This window comes from Malania oleifera, chromosome 10 (assembly GCF_029873635.1).
Source record: "Malania oleifera isolate guangnan ecotype guangnan chromosome 10, ASM2987363v1, whole genome shotgun sequence".
In the NCBI taxonomy this organism is placed as follows: Eukaryota; Viridiplantae; Streptophyta; class Magnoliopsida; order Santalales; family Ximeniaceae; genus Malania; species Malania oleifera.
Genome location: NC_080426.1, coordinates 33,187,442 through 33,205,661, shown reverse-complemented (window position 1 = coordinate 33,205,661; position 18,220 = coordinate 33,187,442). Strand labels below are relative to the sequence as shown.

The following is an 18,220-nucleotide window of genomic DNA, read 5'->3' as shown; positions in this document are numbered from 1 at the left end:
CATTGTCCTCCTATATTGGGTTGAAGGCCTTTTTCTTGAACTTTCTTTTTTGTCTCTTTTGAGAGCTGAGCAACCATGTCGAATATGACCTGGTTTCTTGCACTTGTAGCAAGTGATTTGATCCTTCTTGCTTGCTTTCCCCATCCTTTCATCCTTCTTCTTGATGAATCTCTTGAACTTCCTAGTGATGATTGTAGTCTCTTCATCACTATCATCATCTTCCTCTTTGCTTTGTGTAGAGGCAAGTGCAAGTGTCTTCCTCGTGTCCTTGACATCCATTGTCCTCTTAGTCTCCATCTCATGTGTGAAGACTGTTGAGAGACCCAAGCAGCTCTTCGATGGAAGTGCTTCTAAGTTTCTTGATTCTTGGATGACCGTCTTCATGGCCTCCCATTCCTTTGGTAAACAGTTAAGAACCCTTTGCACAAGCTCAAAGCCAGTGTAACTCTTACCAAGAGATATCATGGCATTTATGATAGTTGTAAACCTAGTAAACATATCATTGATCTTCTCCTCATGTTTCATTTCAAATTTTTCATATTCATTTTACAAGCATATTAATTCTAGATAACTTTACTCTTGTTCATTCATATGTTGCAAGGAAAAAACAACAACAACAACAAAACCAAGCCTTAAGTCCCACTAGGTGGGGTCGGCTATATGAATCATTTTCCGCCAATTTATGCGATCATGGTCCATTTCTTTTGACAAATTCAGGGATATTAAATCCTTACTCACTATCTCCTCCCAAGTTATTTTAGGTCTATCCCTACCCTTTCTACTGCCTCCCACGGTAACTAACTCACTCTTCCTCACTGGTGCACTATGTGACCTACGTTGCAAGTGTCCATACCATCTAAGCCGTCCCTCCCTTATCTTATTTTCTATAGGAGCTAAACCTAACTTACTGCGAATATGTTCATTCCTTAACTTATCTTTCAATGTTATACCACTCATCCATCTAAGCTTTCTCGTCTCGGCAACTTTTACTTTTTGGATATTATGTTTCTTCGTTGCCCAACATTCCGATCCATAAAGCATAGCTGGTCTTATAGCTATCCAATAAAACTTTCCTTTCAATTTTAAGGGTATTCTACGATCACAAAGCACGCTTGAAGCACTTCTCTATTTTACCCAACCTACTTTAACTCAATACATTACATCATCTTCAATTGCTCCTTCAGCTTGCATAATAGATCCAAGGTATCGGAATCTACGAGTGTTATTTATTTCTTCATCATCAAGTTTAATTTTGTTTCTAATATTCCTCCTATCATTACTAAAATTACATTTCCTTTATTATGTCTTATTTCTACTTATCCTAAAGTCTTTAGATTCCAAAGTTTCTCTCCATAATTCTAACTCAGTCTCTACTCCATCCCTAGTTTCATCAATTAATACAATATCATTTGCAAACAACATACACCATGAAACCTCCTTTTGAATACTCTTAATCAATTGGTCCATCACTAAAGCAAAAAAGATAAAAACTCAAAGCAAATCCTTGATGTACACCTATGGTGATTGGAAATTCTCTAGTTTCTTCATCTATAGTCCTTACACTAGTCATTACTCCATCGTACATATCCTTAATGATATCAGTATACCTACTACATATACCCATTTTTTTTAAAACCCACCATAGAACTTCCCTAGGTATCCTATCATATGCTTTCTCAAGGTTAATAAATATCATATGCAAGTCCCCCTTCTTCTTCCTAAACTTTTCCATTAATTTTCTTAATAGATATATAGCTTCTATGGTAGATCTCCGAGGCATAAAACCAAATTGATTTTCTGAGACCTTCGTTTCTAACCTTAATCTTTGTTCGACTACCCTTTCGCATAGTTTCATCGTATGACTCATAAGCATGGTTTTAAATAAAGGCCGCGACCGTTACGTAACGCCGTTACGTAGAGGTTTTTTGGGTTACCGATACCGTTACACACCGCGAAATCGGTGAGAAGAAAAATCACGGCCGTAGCGGCCGTTACGGACCGCGACCGTTACGTAAAGGCCACTACGGCCATTACGTAACCGCTACAGGACTGTTACACCAAAAAAAATTTTATTTTTTACTTTTTCTTCTCACTTTTTCTCTCTCTTTCATATATCATTCTCAATATACCAAGTGGCAAGAGGGGGAAAAGATTATAATAAGGATGACAATAATAGAAAGTTTACTTTTTCTTTAAATACTCACAATAGATGCATTAATTAACAATTTCAAAATACTAACTTGTTAGGAATTTTTTTTTTTTTAATAATATTAGTAATGTGATATTTATGTATTTATTTTTCAACTTCAACCTTCTTTCTTTTCTAGCTATTTTATATTTATATTATTGTCTTATGTGTCTAATAGATTAATGGAGTGTATAATGTATTTTATTTTATTAATTCATTTAGCACACATAAGAATTTATCACAGATAAGAACAATGAGAAGTATAAATACGCGCACCCACGTAATTTTCTATCAATGATGGTTTAAAACAAATGTAAACTCGTTGCCCTAACCAAATAACTTAGTTACTCGAACTAAAGGGTCCAAAATACACTAAAACCCTTTCTATGAATGACCAAAAGCTTAAAACATGCAAGTACACTAATATGCACAAGGTTGTGCGTGCTTCAAAAAAATTCACGGCCGTTACACCCGCTTCCCGTTATGTAACATCCGCTACTCCTGCTTCCCGTTACACCTGTTACCGTTACGTTACGCTACCCGCTACCGCAATTTAAAACCATGCTCATAAGTTTAATTCCACTATAGTTATTACAATTTTGAATCTCCTTTATTTTGTATATAGGTATCAAAGTGTTTTTCCTCCATTCATATGGCATTTTCTTACTTTTTATAATTGTATTAAATAAATTAGTTAAACATATAATTCTATTATCACGTACGCATTTCCAAACTTCAATTGGGATGTTATCTGGTCCCATAGTTTTCACATTTTTCATCCTTTTTAGTGCAAACTTAACTTCGTTAACTCTAATTTTGCAAATAAATCTCATATTTTTAGTCTTTTCCTCATTTGACAATTCTAAGTTTAAGCCTTCTATTTGGTTTTCATTAAGCAACTTATTAAAGTAACTTCGTCATCCATATGTTACAATGAATGAGTGCCAAATTTGTTTTGAGGAAGTCCATCCTATAATGCGATTGAATTCACCATGATCAAGTGCACAATACTGCATGTTCATGGCTTTGGAATTTATTTGATGTATGCGTTTCTCATCTTCATCCAACCTACTTTCTAGGTTCTGGTTTGACTTGTCCATTCTCTACAATGATTGAGGAAATGTATCCCTCTTGGTTAACATCCTACTTCGAATTCAAGGGAGTTTAGAGAATCCCTCATTCTATTTTTCCAACAAGCAAAATCGGTTCCATTGAAACATGGTGGTTGTACTAGAGAACCCCTCAATACCAACATTAACGGTTTTCATGGATTAACTCTAAGACAGTTAAGTCCACAATAATAGAACCCTTGCTCTGATACCAATTGTCGTCCCAAAGGCAAGCCAAAAGGGGGGGTGAATTGGGTTACTTAAAAAATTATCTTTAATTACAAAAGATGAATGTACACAAACAATTAGTGCAAAAACACAAAAGTAAATGACATAAGGAGAAGAAAATGCAAATTCTTTATAGTGGTTCGACTTCCTCAAGCCTACGTCTACACTCTCAAGGACCAACCTGCCTTGAGGTTCCACTAAATTCAAATCCTTTACAAACCTCTTGCTTCACCTAGTGGAAAGGACACCAAATACAATGTAATAGCATGGAAGAGAAGAGAATTCCTCACTAGAAAACATACAAATGTTAGCACAAATAGAAAACTCTCAAGAAATAAGTGAGCTTATGGCGCAAAAGATAAAATTAGGGCATGATTGAATTCTTGGTAAACGTTCATTTGGATTTTGAAGGATATATATTTGAGTGATGTTATGGCACAAAAGAGAAAATTAGGGCACAATTGGATTCTTGGTAAACATTCATTTGGGTTTTGAAGGATATATATATATATGAAAACATGAAAAACTAGCCGTTTTATGCCCGTTAAGATCTATTACAGGTTAGGTCAATCGACTACTTATAGAGGCCGGTAGACCTGGTACTATCCGTTAAAGTAAAAATTAATCATTGAAACCAAAACTTTTTTTTTTTTTTGGGGGGGGGGGGGGGGGTGGTTGTCAATCGCCTACTAGGGCCAGCCGACCTTCCACTGCTGCTGCCTAGAACAGTCTCCTTTACCTTTCTTTTTCCTGTTTTAGTTACTTTATGGCATGATCATTCAATTTCTTTAGATATTAAATACAATTACAAGAAAGAAAAAATATTGAATGTTGTTCGAAGTCCTTACTAATGCCTTTAAGCTCGAATTCTCTTATAACTTGTTTATCACAATCTTAAAGTAGTTAGATCTTAAGTAGTTCAATTATCATCAAAATTAGGCCATGAAACCTAGGGGCTAACAATTTGTGGGGAAAGCTAGGTGGTTCCTAATTTGGGAAGGACATTAGGTGCTACTTTTGGCTCAAACATAGTATCAACTCTAATTTTCATCATTTTTTGAATTTGAATAATGATGGGCCAAATAAGAGGTGGGTCAGTGCAGGTCAGAACTAATATCCGGCCAAATGCCTTAATAATTAGGCACATTACTCATGATTGAAGTGATCATAAGGAGGTTGAGCTCGGGACAAGTCGGTTATATTCTATATAAGTTTGGGTCCAGATCTAGATAGAGTCGGATCCTTCTGATAAGATCAGAGTTGCTGAGAAATCTGCTCAAAGCAGGCAGTCAGTGAAGTGATAAGATGGAGGAATCAAACCACTTTCCTACTTCAGAATACTTAGACTGCAAAAAATGTGCTTGTATGATTGTATCTTACGGATTCCATAATTGTGCATCCATTTGTGTGATGTAATGTGTATGCACATGAAACGCTATAAAAATATGATGCGTGTGAGTGATATGAATTGTTTCATGTAAATGTACTATAATGCATGTATAACAAGATACTACCAACTATGCTTATTACAATTGAGTATTTTGGTCCCGATCTAGAGTCAGATCCTTCTGATAAGCTCAGAGTTTCTGGGAAATCTGCCCAAAGCAGGCATTCACTGAAGTGGTAAAGATGGAGAAATCAATAACTTTCCTATTGCATAACTCTTAGTAAACTGCAAAACTACTAATGTGCTTGTATCTTATGGACTTCATAATTGTGCATCTATTTGTGTGATGCAATGTTTATGCTCATGAAACGCTATAAAGTTATGATGTGTGTGTTATATGCATTGTCCCATGTAAATGTACCATAAAGCATGTATAACGAGATACCGACAACTACACTTATTACAATTAAATAATAATTTTTTTGAATATGCATAATTGTGCTTGTCGATGTGTAATATTTTCTGATAGGAGGATGGGGTGTTTTTCTTCTTGGTCTCAGGTTGATAGGGGAATAAGTCCAGAAGTGGTCCGTTCCATCCTTATGGAGCGTGCAGACTGGCCTTCTTTGGCAACAAAATCAGCGTATAAAGTAAGTTTTACAAATTCCTACTCGTTTTAGGTATTCATCTGCCAATGCTTATTTCCATAAGCCGCAGCTAACTCTTCCAAAAGAAAACCCCTCAATGGAGGACAATTAGGCCCATAAACCAAAGTTAAACCACCAGACCTCTACCCTTGACATCCAAAAAGAAAGTGATACAGAAAAGAAAACTATGAAATTATCCAATTTACAAGTGAATTTAGTTTCCTAAATACCCACAATGCCCCCTGAAATAGCCAGTGGAAGGTAATTAAGGGTCCCAAAGTCTTTCCTGCTCTTCATAGTGCTTCCTTTTTACTCTTAAGAATGTTCCTGTACTCATAGAAACAAGTCCTGCCAAAAGCAAGAACCTTGAGCTGCAACAAAGTTGCAGAAGAAAACAAGGAAACTGCACTTAACAAAACAAAAATAATTGACTGCTCTAAGAGGGCCTCCTGGCTGCCAGACTGCAATGCACAGAATCCATGGATCCAGTCAGCTAGTTATGCTGTTCTTGCTAGTTTTCAAAAAAATCCTCCAAATTATTTAGAAATACAAGACCTATTTTCCTGCTGGAAAAGAAGAAAGAGAGATATCGGAGATACTGTTTTCTTTCTTAGTTGATACATATGCTTTTGTATCAAATTTTGATGGTGTTACTAATGAGTTGTAGATGGAAGCCTTGTCAAGAGGTGATCTTCTACCAAAGGTTATTGAAGCATATTCTCGTCCAACAAGAATTGTTCGGGGAAAGGATATGGATACTGAATTGGAGGTAATTGTGAACCATTATTTCTTTAAATGAAAATGAAATGCACTTGTTTGTTGTATCCTGAAAATTATCTGATTTATATGTTTTTCTTTGACCTGAACTTTGAGCTCTAACTTGCCTTATGTTCATCCTTGTTTTGTGGATAATTGGCTATGCAAACCAAATTACAGTATAGAAGGATAGGTACCAAAATTAGAAGTCAGCACTTCTTTAACTGTAATTTTTTGGAGCTGGAGTCTCATTCATCATCAGAAATCGAGGCACACTTTTTTCCCTGGCTTTTTTCCAAACTGCACAAGAATGCAAATACTTTAATGAACTGTCCTATTTGATCTTTTTTTTGCAATAAACTGTCCTATTTGATGTTCTTCTTCCTTAAAGCTGCTTGGTTAGAGAGAAGTGGAGAAAAGAGAAGAGAAAAGAAATGAAGGAGCATTTGGTTTGCAGAATCAAAAATATTCTCATGGATTGACATTCTTGGGACTGGGATTGGGATGCCTACCTCATGGGAATATTTTTGTGTCATTCTTGTTGTAAGATTTCCAGGAATGTAGGCAGGATGCCAATGTGAGTGTTTGGTTGGGGATCGTATTTCTAAAAGATGGTCGTTACACTCTTGGCATGTGTATAAACAACATATAATTATGAAGAATAATCATATTTTCTGCTCATAAACCTACTAAGAATATGTACCAAATCAAATCCATATCCTAAAAATTTGAACCATCATAATTTATTTTTTTTTTAAAATCAGTATAAACAACATATAATTATGAAGAATAATCATATTTTCGGCTCACAAACCTACTAAGAATATGTACCAAATCAAATCCATGCCCTAAAAATTTCAGCCATCGTAATTTTTTTTTTTTTAAATCATCACTTAATCTAATTAACCAAAATAATTGGGGGTAATATGGTTGCAAAATTTCAACTATTGTATTATATTATTATTATTTTAACATAATAATAATACTATTATTTTCATTTTTTATTGATTTATATTTTTATTATAGTAATTTATTAATTTAAATATAATATAATGTGTAATAATACTATATTATGGGGGGAATTAGTTTCCAACCAGCCAAAATAGTGAGAACAATTTGGTCCCAAAAATGAGATTCCCTTGAAACTTACCCATGGTGCAGGATGAGAGTGGGATTCCCTTGTTTTGTGGGAATCTTTCATTCCTAGGGAATGTGAGATTATCATGGGAAATGAGCCAATATTGTCTGAACAGGAACCAAAAAAATATTATTATACAGAATGCAGGTGTTTTGCTTTGGAAAACCATTAAAATGATCGGGCATTACATTGGTGACATGGTCATTCAAGATACATGAAGACTTTGCCAAGTTACAATATAAAGATTATCAGAAGTGTGGTGGAGAATCTCCATGATCTTCAAGGCTTGGTGAACCTGCTAAAAAGCATGGGAATTATGTTCGATGACATGGTGTTGGCATTGCTGCCACTTACCTCTCTCCCAAACAGTTGGGAGATTCTTTTTGAATCATTAACAGCTCCACTCCAAGGCACACAATGGAAATTGCGATTTGTGATTTATAGCATATTGAATGAAGACAGAAGGAGAGATCTTAAGTATTCCTCACATTCGGAGCCAAATGTTGTTTAGAATCATGGGAAAATAAAAAATAGAAATGATGACGACTCCAAAATTTTGATTTTAGCTCCAAGAATCATGGGAGAGATCTTAGCTCTTCATTTTATCTTACTTCACAAGGCGATTTTTCTCATCCTACATGAGTGGTTATTTTGGCCATGTCAGGAGAGGAAATGATGCCTCCTCCAAAATTGTCAACATTGGAGATGTTTGATTGGATAATAACACTGGAAGAAGACTTGTGCTCAAAGATGTCAAATATGTTATAGAAGTCTGGCTTAATTTGATATATGTTGCAAAGCTTGATTGTGAAGATTGTGCAAACCAATTCTATAACATATTTGACCTCTTTGAGCAAGTCTGGTTTAATTTGTCATATGTTGCAAATCTTGATTGTGAAGGTTATGCAAAAACCATTGAACTTACGTAATGCAACCAAGCTAATTTGAAGAGAAGTAATGCTATTAAGAATGACTCCTCCACGAGCTGTGGCATTACTGATTTACTGCGTAGCGCCTTAGATACGTAAGTGGAAAGGCTTTGCAGATATTTGCCAGAAAAACAGCTCCTCCCAGGTGTTAAGGGCAATCCCTTAAAACCTTGTATTGATTGTTTGAACGGTGAGCTCTTTTCATGGAGGAAATCTTATCGTCCTTTTCTGGTAGTAATTTTTTTATTAATTGACCTTTTTTATTATCTTAAAAAAAATGTTTCATATGGCAAGCGCCATCATGTGGCATTTCATTATTCCCTCCATCTAGAAGAAAGCATGATTTAAGCTTGTTCATGCCAACGCCTGCTCCTTGACTGATAAATTATTGCGCAATATTTTGTTACAATTTTTTGATGATTTGTCTTAAAAAGTGTGGAATTTTGAGGCATAGGAAGATACATATGAAGATAATGAAAATGGTGATGTTCTTGGTAGTGGTTTAGGAAGATCAGACGTTTCCTGCATTTGAAACCCAGAATCTGCTAGTAATCGGTGTAGGCAGAAAAGGGGCATAACAGGTATGTTGTCTTCCAAGGAGATTCCGGGTACAAACCATACCTTGCAATGTTCAGTTGCAAAGCATATTCTTGATGGCCATTAGGGTTTGCCATATTCATCAGAAAGAATGTACAGTTCTGAAAGGGTTAAAGAGGGAGAGGCGACTAAGGAAAGTCTTTCAAACAATTCTGGAGTTTTGGTCGATGATTGTGTTCTGGAGCAAGAAGATGCTGCAGCAAAGGTTTACAGAGGTGATGGTATTTTGGGTAGGATATCTGATGCCTCAGACCTTAAGGCAAAGGAATCTAAGGGTCCCAAGGTTTATACTCGTTAAAAGATTGTGCAGATAGTTGCGGATGTGAAAAAATTGCTTGAAGAAAAAAAGAGAGCACTCTGCTGAGGTACTGCCAAAGATTTTAAAGAGGAATTTATAAGGAGAGTTAGCTGTTATGGAAGACATAAATGGTAAGAAAAAGACGGGCAATTCTTGTGATGGTGTTAGCAAAGGAAAGGAAGGAATGAAATGGGGGATTTATCAAATTATGAAAGCAATGGTCTTAGTGAGTTTGATAATGGTAGAGGTTTACTATTGTATGAAATTAGGGAACAATATGGATATGTTTCTGAACTCCAGTGATGGACCTGATGGTTTAGGGGACTTAGCATTTATACTCTCATCCCCTTTGGAAGGATTGGAGGAGGTCTCTATATTTGAAAATGATTATTTGGTTAATGAGCAGCACGAGGACCGTAATTTACCAACACTTGTGGAGGAGATTTAAAGGAAGGATTTTGAAGTTCAAGATCTCATGGATAAACTGGATTTAAAGTTTTGCGATCCCGAGGGAAATTAAGGGTGTCTTGATAGGTGTAGAAATAGAGGTAGAAAGGATTAAAGGGAGTTAGCTAACTTGAAGAATTCGGTGAACTATGAAGGAAAAAGATTTTGTAATTTCTCTCTCTATCTAATATACCTTTTTTATTATTAAAAAAAATGTTCTTGGTGATGGTGATATAGAGCCTCCTGAACAACAAATTGAAAACCCCTCCACTCTGAGTTAATGATTCTTCTAGGTTTACCATACCATTGGTGCCTTTTGCATTGATATGTTCTTGATTTATCTCTTGCATGGTTTTAAATTGCAGTAGTAGGTAGTATAACAAAATGGTAACGAGTGTAAAGGGTAGCAGGAGTAGCGGATGTTACATGACGGGAAGCGGGTGTAACAGCCGTGAATTTTTTTCAAGCACGCACAACCTTGTGCATATTAGTGTATTTGAATGTTTTAAGCTTTTAACCCTTCTTAGAAAGAGTTTGTGTATTTTAGATCCTTTAGTTCAACTAAGTTGTTTAGTAAGGGCAAGAAATTTACATTTATTTTAAACCACCATTGACAAAAAAATTATGTGTGTGTATTTATACTTTCTCATTATTCTTATACGTGATAAATTCTTATGTGTAAATAAATTAATTAAAAAAAATACGTTATATACTCCATTAATCTATTAGACACATAAGACATACGACCTGTAAATATACAATAACTAGAAAGAAAAGAAGATTGAAGTTGAAAAATATAGAGCATAATATCAAATTGCTAATATCAAAATAAAATACTTTCCTAACAAGTTAGTATTTTAAAATTGTTAATTAATGCATCCCTTATGAGTATTTTAAAAAATAGTAAATTTTGTATCATTATCATCCTTATTATAATTTTTCCCCCGCTCGCCATATATTGAGAATGATTTATGAAAGGGGGGAAACAAATGTGAGGAGAAAAAGTAAAAAAAAAATTGTTAGGTGTAATAGTCCTGTAGCAGTTACATAACGGCCATAGCAGCCTTTACGTAACAGTTGTGGTCTATAACAGCCACTACAACCGTGATTTTTCTTCTCACCGATTTCACAGTGTGTAATGGTATTGGGAACCCAAAAAACCCTTATGTAACAATGTTATGTGATGGTTGTGGTTATTTAAAACCATGATCTCTTGTCCCACATTTCTTGTTTTGCCTCCGTTTGATTGCCTTATATATAGGAACGGTGATTAGGCCTGGTGAATGTTTAAGCACCAAAGTTCCCCATCCGTGCACAAGCATAGCACAACCCATTAATTTCAAGGAAGCCTCATTCTGAAACATGTTAACCAAACATAATGAATGGTATCAACAAGCGCAAAGGGGTCCAGGTCCCTTATTTGGGACTCCACCCATTTTACTATTTTGACTATAGCACCTTTTAAAATATTTTTTTCTCCTTCACTTATTGCTCAAGTATTTTCCATCTTGATTTGCTCCCATTGTTCAGAGATTACTCAAACATTATATCCTTCTTTCATGCTATTTGTCACGACGTCCCGGACCCAACCATGTGGGTTTGGCTTGCGAACAGGGGAAAAATGGAATGTGTGATTTTGAAAATGTATTTTTCGTGAAAAACAATGTATATGAAGTCGCCACTAACCTTTTAAAGTGCGGTTAGAACACTTGATTGCTACCCCATTAGGGGTAGAATCGGTCTGCGTTACCAAAGTCGGGTTCGGGAGTACGGTTACGCTAGGAGAAGGTATTAGCACCCCCTACACGCCCGTTCTTACAAACGGTACCAGATTAATCAAAAATTATCCCTGAAATAAATCTAATAAGCCTTTACAAATTACTCCATTTCAAAAATCAAAAAATGAAAATACTATATAGGTATTCCCTCATAACCGGGGCAATCCGATACTCCGAAGAGTTTGTGCCCTTTGTTGCAATCATCGGGAAGGAAAATCGAAAATAGAGTACAAAATACTCTCCCGGGGGTTTTCGAAATCTGTAAGTATGAAAATAATATTCCGAGAGGTTTTCGAAATTTGTTCAAGATGGAAATGATTTTTATGCCTAAAAAGATATTTTTGTGATTTTTCTAAAGTGTGAAAACATTTTTGTGATTTTTCAATATTTTTCCCGAACTTTTGAAATAACACAAATAAAAACCATGAAAATCAAAGTATGAAAATGTTTTTTGGATTTTTGAGAATTTTGTGATTTTTGTGAATTTTCTGGAGATAATAATAGTATACAGGTGAAATGGAGAAAGCTAGGGCGAACCGGTTCGGGGGATGACGAACCGGTCAAACGTCGACCAGTCCGAGGGGAAAAACTAGTTTAAGGTCTTGGTCGAGACCAATGATTTTTGGGATTTTTCCAACATTTTTCCGAAGTAGAGTTAAAAATAAATAAAAACAAAAATCCGCAAAAATTAAAAAGAAGGATGAGAAATAAAGTGGAAGACTAAACTGGTTTCATACCGGTTTACAAGACCCAACTAGTTCGGTGAGAAACCGGTCCAAGGAGGGTCGACCCGTTTTAGGCCCGGTCAAGGCCAAGTCAACCTATGGTGCCTATGTGGCACATGTGTGTGTGTAAAAAAAAAGGGTGTATGCGTGAGTGGGTGTTTTAGTGTATGAGTGTCCTACTGTGTGTAGGAAGGTGTAAGAGTGTATTTTTATTTGTGTAATGTGTGTGTAAGTGGGTGGTGTGCATGCATGTGTGTGTGTGCTTTATGGTGTGTAATAATGTGTGTTCCGGTGGGTGTAGCAGTGTGTGGGAGAGAGTTAGTGGAGGGATATTATATAGGCATGAAAAAGTGAGTGGAGGAATATTATATTTATAGATACATGAAAGTGTGGGTTTTCTGCTGCAGCAAGGAGAGAACCACTAGACTCCAGCTTAGCACTAGGTTTGCCCAAATTAATAGCTGTAGTAGCAACTTGACCATTTTGGGTGGTCTGAACTTCCACAGGGACTGGCAAGGTTAGTCCAGACGCAGAACTTTTATCCAAAGCTAGCGAGTCCTCTGAAATAATTCCATTAGTATCGTCCACAGTTGATAAAACAATTCCGATTGTATCATCTACAGTTGATAAAATTTCATCTTCCCCACATTCTTGAATCATAGCATCACCAGCAATCCAACCATTTCCATTTGTAGGTACCACCTCCAACAAATCACCTCCTTCGCCACTCCCACTATCATTGTCAGCCACCGGCACGATCACTGTATCGTCTCCAGATTACAGCATTTTCCACTCCCACCAGAACAGGATCTGCTGGCAGTACGGTTGCAGGGTCCAATAACTAGCTCAACGTGTCCGTAATCAGCTTCAGGCGTGTGGTTTCCACTTGGGTTGGAATTCCAGAGCTTTCACAGACAGAATTACCTAAACTAAGTGTCACTGCAACCGCCGAAGACATCCCTTCCATCAAACCCTCTCTCTGAACTCTTAACCTTTACCTCTCGAACTCCCCACACCTGTATAATCCACCACTTTTGTGCACTTTCATCTCCTTTGTGCCTGCAGGCTTCAGCAACACCCCTCCTCCTATAGCCCCGAACACTAAATGATTCACCAATATTTCACAGCAATGGAAACTGCAAACAAACAGAAAAGTACAGCACCACCTCTCCCAAGAACAAAAGTACCCTACTGGAAAGAACTAAAGGGCGTCTGAAGAGCAAATAACCTAAGTCAAGATATGCCAATTAGATCTGGTAGGGTCCGTAGGGAACAACGGATCTAGAATTCAAAGCTTGCAAAGAAAATTCAAGTTCCTCCGAAATCTAGAATGTAGCAAATTCTTCACGGCTGGGCAGTAACCAACCATAGACTTATCTAAATCATATCCTCCACCACCAACCTTTAAATAAAATCACAGATTGACTCATAAACAGTCAAAGATGAAGCGATGAAGCTCAACATAATTTGCATACCTCTTGAAGCTTGGAGCTGAAGTTCTTCCGTCTATGGATCTGCGACGCGTCGGAGAAGACAGGGGTGCCAGAGAAGACAATCGCTGTTGCTATTGAAGACACACCGCTGCTGCGTGATGGTGAGGATGGTGGAAGATGGGAGAAAAATTGTGGGAGAAAGTGTTGAACAGTGAGGGTGACGGGTGAATAGTGCCCGTGTGCGAGTGGTAAGGGTGATGCGTGAATAGTAGAAAAATGAGACTCCCCACCTTGCATGTGCCAGTGCACTGTTCCCTCTGCCCTTTTGCTCTGCGCACAGCCCTTTATAGAGACCCTGTAGCAACGGAAAGAATCCCTTCTCTGCGTTCCGTTCCTTTATTCCCACAGGGGAATATGCTAACAGATTGGGACACGTGACTCTCGTTTTTTTTTCTTTGCCTTTTATTTATTTTTTGCTTGGCATTTTTTATTTTCCAAAAGAAGACCCGGATTTGAAAATTAAAACCCGGTTCCCGTAGACTGAAAGGACCCAGACTCGGAAAGATGGCTCAGTAAAATTCATTTTGAAAATTAAACGACTCGACTCCTAAAAATTTGAAGATTTTGGAAATACTTACTTTAAAAATTGAAAATGCTCAAATCAAAAGATTCAATTTTAAAACAAAAAGAGACTTATGTTTTTTGAAAATACCGGGACTCGATGTTAAAACAGAACTCCAATTAAAAATACTGGGACTCAAAAAAAAAAAAACGGGACTCTATCAACAGAACTCGATTAAAGACACCAGGACTTGATTTAAAACATCGGGACTCAATTAAGAATACCAATACTCGATTAAAACACCGGGACTCAAATGAAAATATCGGGACTCAAATGAAAATACCGGGCTTTTCAAAAGGGATCCTCCAATTTCTGGGATTCGAAGTCAACTTTTACCACACCGTGCCTGCTCGAAAATGGCTTGGTTAAAATTGGGGTGTCAACACTATTAATTAACCTTATCAATTCCTTTGTTCTTGTGAGCAGTGTATCTACATAGAGCCTCCAAACTTTCTGCACTAGATGAGGGGTGAAATTTGCCCCAAGGGCAGTGCACTGATTACCTTGCGATAAGTGCCGTTGTTTCTTTATTTGCTTTGTTATTTGCATTCATATTCCCTGTATTTACGTCAGTCTCCACATGTTGAACTAACTCCTTACAAACCTCATTTTTTGTTTTCAAGATTATTAGTTCTTGGCTTCTTGCAATTTGGGACAAAAACATTAAAAGATTAAATTATCATTGGGGATTATTATGATCTTTTTCACCAAAAAATATGTTTAATGATTGATAAATGGTTCACTCTGGTTCAAACACCAACAAATGAATTAGACTTGGGTATGGCTGTCAGAAAGATTTTTTAGGGTAAATTCAACTTCAGTTATACAGCTAGCCGCTTCAATCTGTTTGTGGAGAAGAATGGTATGTAGTGTGAAGGCTTGTTGAATTGTTTCATTTGTTCCTTTAGGAATTTTCATTGTATGCTCTTTTGCTTGGGAGTGATGCTTCCTTCAATAGATTGATAACAGTGGAGCAGTGAACAAAATTAGTATTCAAATATTTTGTGGTTCTGTTGTAATTTTCACATGGATCTATGAGTAGATTGTTTCAGAGGCGTTCTTATCAATTAAAGAGAACTAGAAGATGGCAACTAAAGCTCCAAATCTTTGGTTATTTATAAATTTGCGAAGGCTTGTGATGCTAGGCATGTCAGAAGATTGTGGTAAAATCTAATTTAAAGTTGGTATTGGTATTTTTTTTATAAAGAATTCTATTGAGTGAAGTAGCCTAACAAGACATCAGGTCGCACCCTGTTTATAATATGTCATATCTTATGTACATCAAAATGATTATAATACCCTCACTGACATATTTTAACAAGTAACGCAACACATGGCAGCCTGTAATAGTCCCCCTCAAGCTGGAGCATATATATCACATGCTTCTTGCTTGTTACAAATGACTTTAACCCAAGCACCCCCAAAAGTCATAATGACAAATCAGCAAGTCTATACTAGGACTTCACATGAGTGGTAACAAATGAGCCATTGAGTTGTTGCAATTAGCTTATGCACTAGTTTTTCCCTGATATAATGACAATCAACTTCAATGTGTTTCATTCTCTGATGAAAACTTGATTGGAAGCAATGTGAATAGTAGCTTGATTATCACCCATTGACTCCATAGGCTGTGAATGCAGAAAACTGAGGTCTTCCAAGGCATTCTTTATCCAAACAAGCTCACTGGTAGTACTGTCCATGTTTCTATACCCGGATTCTGCACTCGATCATGCAACCACAATCTGCTTCTTACTCTTCCAAGACACCAAGTTGCACCAACCAACACAGTAACCTGTCATGGATCTGTGTTGAAGAATGACCCAGCCTAATCTGCATCTATGTGTCCTTGAACATGAGTAAAACCATGATTTTTATACAAGATACCTTTCCCGCATGCACCTTTAAGGTATCACAGGGTACAAATAAGAGCATCTTAGTGACTAGTTTGGAGAGAATCAACTCCCAACTCATTGTAAAAGATATGTCTGCCTTAAGTTATGCTGGCGGTAAAGGTGATAGTGACTCAAATGGTAAATTCCTTCATCTTCATGTTTGTTGCTGGTTATTTTGATTATTACTGGTTATTTGGTCTTTTAGCACATGTTATTGCTATATTAGCTGGCATGAGTTACTGACCATATTGTGGTCATGTTATGTACTTGATAAAGGCCTATTATTGTTTTTAGGTTTTAAATTCGCCACATACTTCAACATGGTATCTCAGACCTAGATTTGACCTAAACCCTAAGCGCATAGCCACCACCAAAAATGTATCCTAAACCTCAAATCCACTACCAAAACCAAACCCTAAACCTCAAACCTGCTGCTGTAGAAGGATCATCCACACCACCAAAGACCGAAAGAAGGTACAGGAGTTTCTAGGAAACACCAAAATTTCCAAAAAATATCTTGGACTCGAACACTTCATATTTTGCAAAAATAACCACATGACCAATTTTACTTTCTACGATTCTAAGTTCTCACGCGCTTCTGACCTCGATGAGTCCCTCACTCCCTTCCCCTACCTAACTTTCCTAATTTTAGCGTACTTTCTCTACCTCATCATCTGCCTACATCTTCATCTAGTTTGAGTCCTTCTCGTTGTCTCGACCATCCTAATTGTCAAGTCTATACATGCCAACGGCTCAAGAGAGGAAAGCTTCTTCCAGCTTCGACTACTACGCCTTTCGTTTCCTCATCTAACGATTCTATTTCCCAAGATCTTCCTATTTCTTTGTGGCAAAGTAAACGCACCTATGCACAACATCACATTTCTAATTTCATTTGCTATGATTTTTTTATCACCCTTATATTATTGTTTTGGTAGTATACTTTCTTTTGTTACTATCCCTAAGTCTGTTTGTAAAGCCTTAGCTCATTCTGGATGGAGGACTGCAATGATGGAAGAGTTGTGCGCATACAGGAGAGCTATACTTGGGCATTGGTACCTCTTCCTCCTAATAGTCTATGGTACCTCTCCCATATGCACCTTTGAGGTATCTCAAGAATGCGAATTATAGCATTCTGGTGACTTGTTCTTGAAGAATCAAGAAATTGGCTCACAGTGCTAGTCACGAAATATATATTTGGTTGAATAATTGTGAGGTAGTTCAACTTTCTAACAAGTCTCTAATACCATCTAGGGTCATTCTTGATTCTTCAAGAACAAGTCACCAGAATGCTATAATTCACATCTTGAGATACCTCAGAGGTGCATATGGGAGAGGTCTCTTATATCAGGATCATGGTCACACTTATATTCAAGGATATACAAAAATGCAACTGGGCGACCTTCCAACAAACATCTACAACCAGGTGTTGTATTTTTGTTAGCGGTGACTTGGTATCCTGAAACAGTAAGATACAGACTGTGGTAGCCAGTTCAAGTGCTGAATCAGAGTATCATGCTGGCTCACACTACATATGAAGTTTGGTTAAAGATCATGTTGGAAGAACATGGTTTTTCACATTCTCGATCTATGGACCTGACATGCTATAATCAAGCGGCTATTCATATTGCTTCCAACCCAGTTTTCCATGAGCACACAAAACATATTAAAGTTGATTGTCACTTTGTTTGAGAAAAACTTGCACAAAAGCTCCTCACAACCACTCATGCTAATTCTGAATTGCAGCTTGCAAATTTATTTACAAAAGATTTGGGGAGTTCTTGTGTAATTTCATTTGTAAAATATGATATCTTTGCTCTAGCTTAAGGGGGGAGTGTTAATGGTTATTATAGTCTTTTTAGCATATGTTATTGCTATGTTAGTAGGCATGAGTTAGTGAGGCTATTGTAGTCATTGTTATGTACTTGATAAATATTATAAATAGATGGAGAGATCTATTACTGTTTTTTGATCTTTCAATTCACCAAATGCTTCGACAATGTCCTCTGTCAACTGTCTTCTTTGTCTTCAAATCTTAAATAACAACAG

At 36.8% G+C, this 18,220-nt stretch overlaps 1 protein-coding gene across 2 annotated transcripts in view; it reads left to right on the top strand.

Annotated features, from left to right (window-relative positions):
* LOC131166852 (glycine--tRNA ligase, chloroplastic/mitochondrial 2) overlaps nt 1-18,220 on the top strand; it is a 167,093-nt gene that overhangs the window by 140,194 nt on the left and 8,679 nt on the right. For both annotated transcript variants that reach the window (XM_058125452.1, XM_058125453.1), the window contains exons 32-33: nt 5,473-5,562; nt 6,227-6,328. In XM_058125452.1, coding sequence (XP_057981435.1) covers nt 5,473-5,562; nt 6,227-6,328 — 192 coding nt within the window. The remainder of the gene's footprint in view (nt 1-5,472; nt 5,563-6,226; nt 6,329-18,220) is intronic.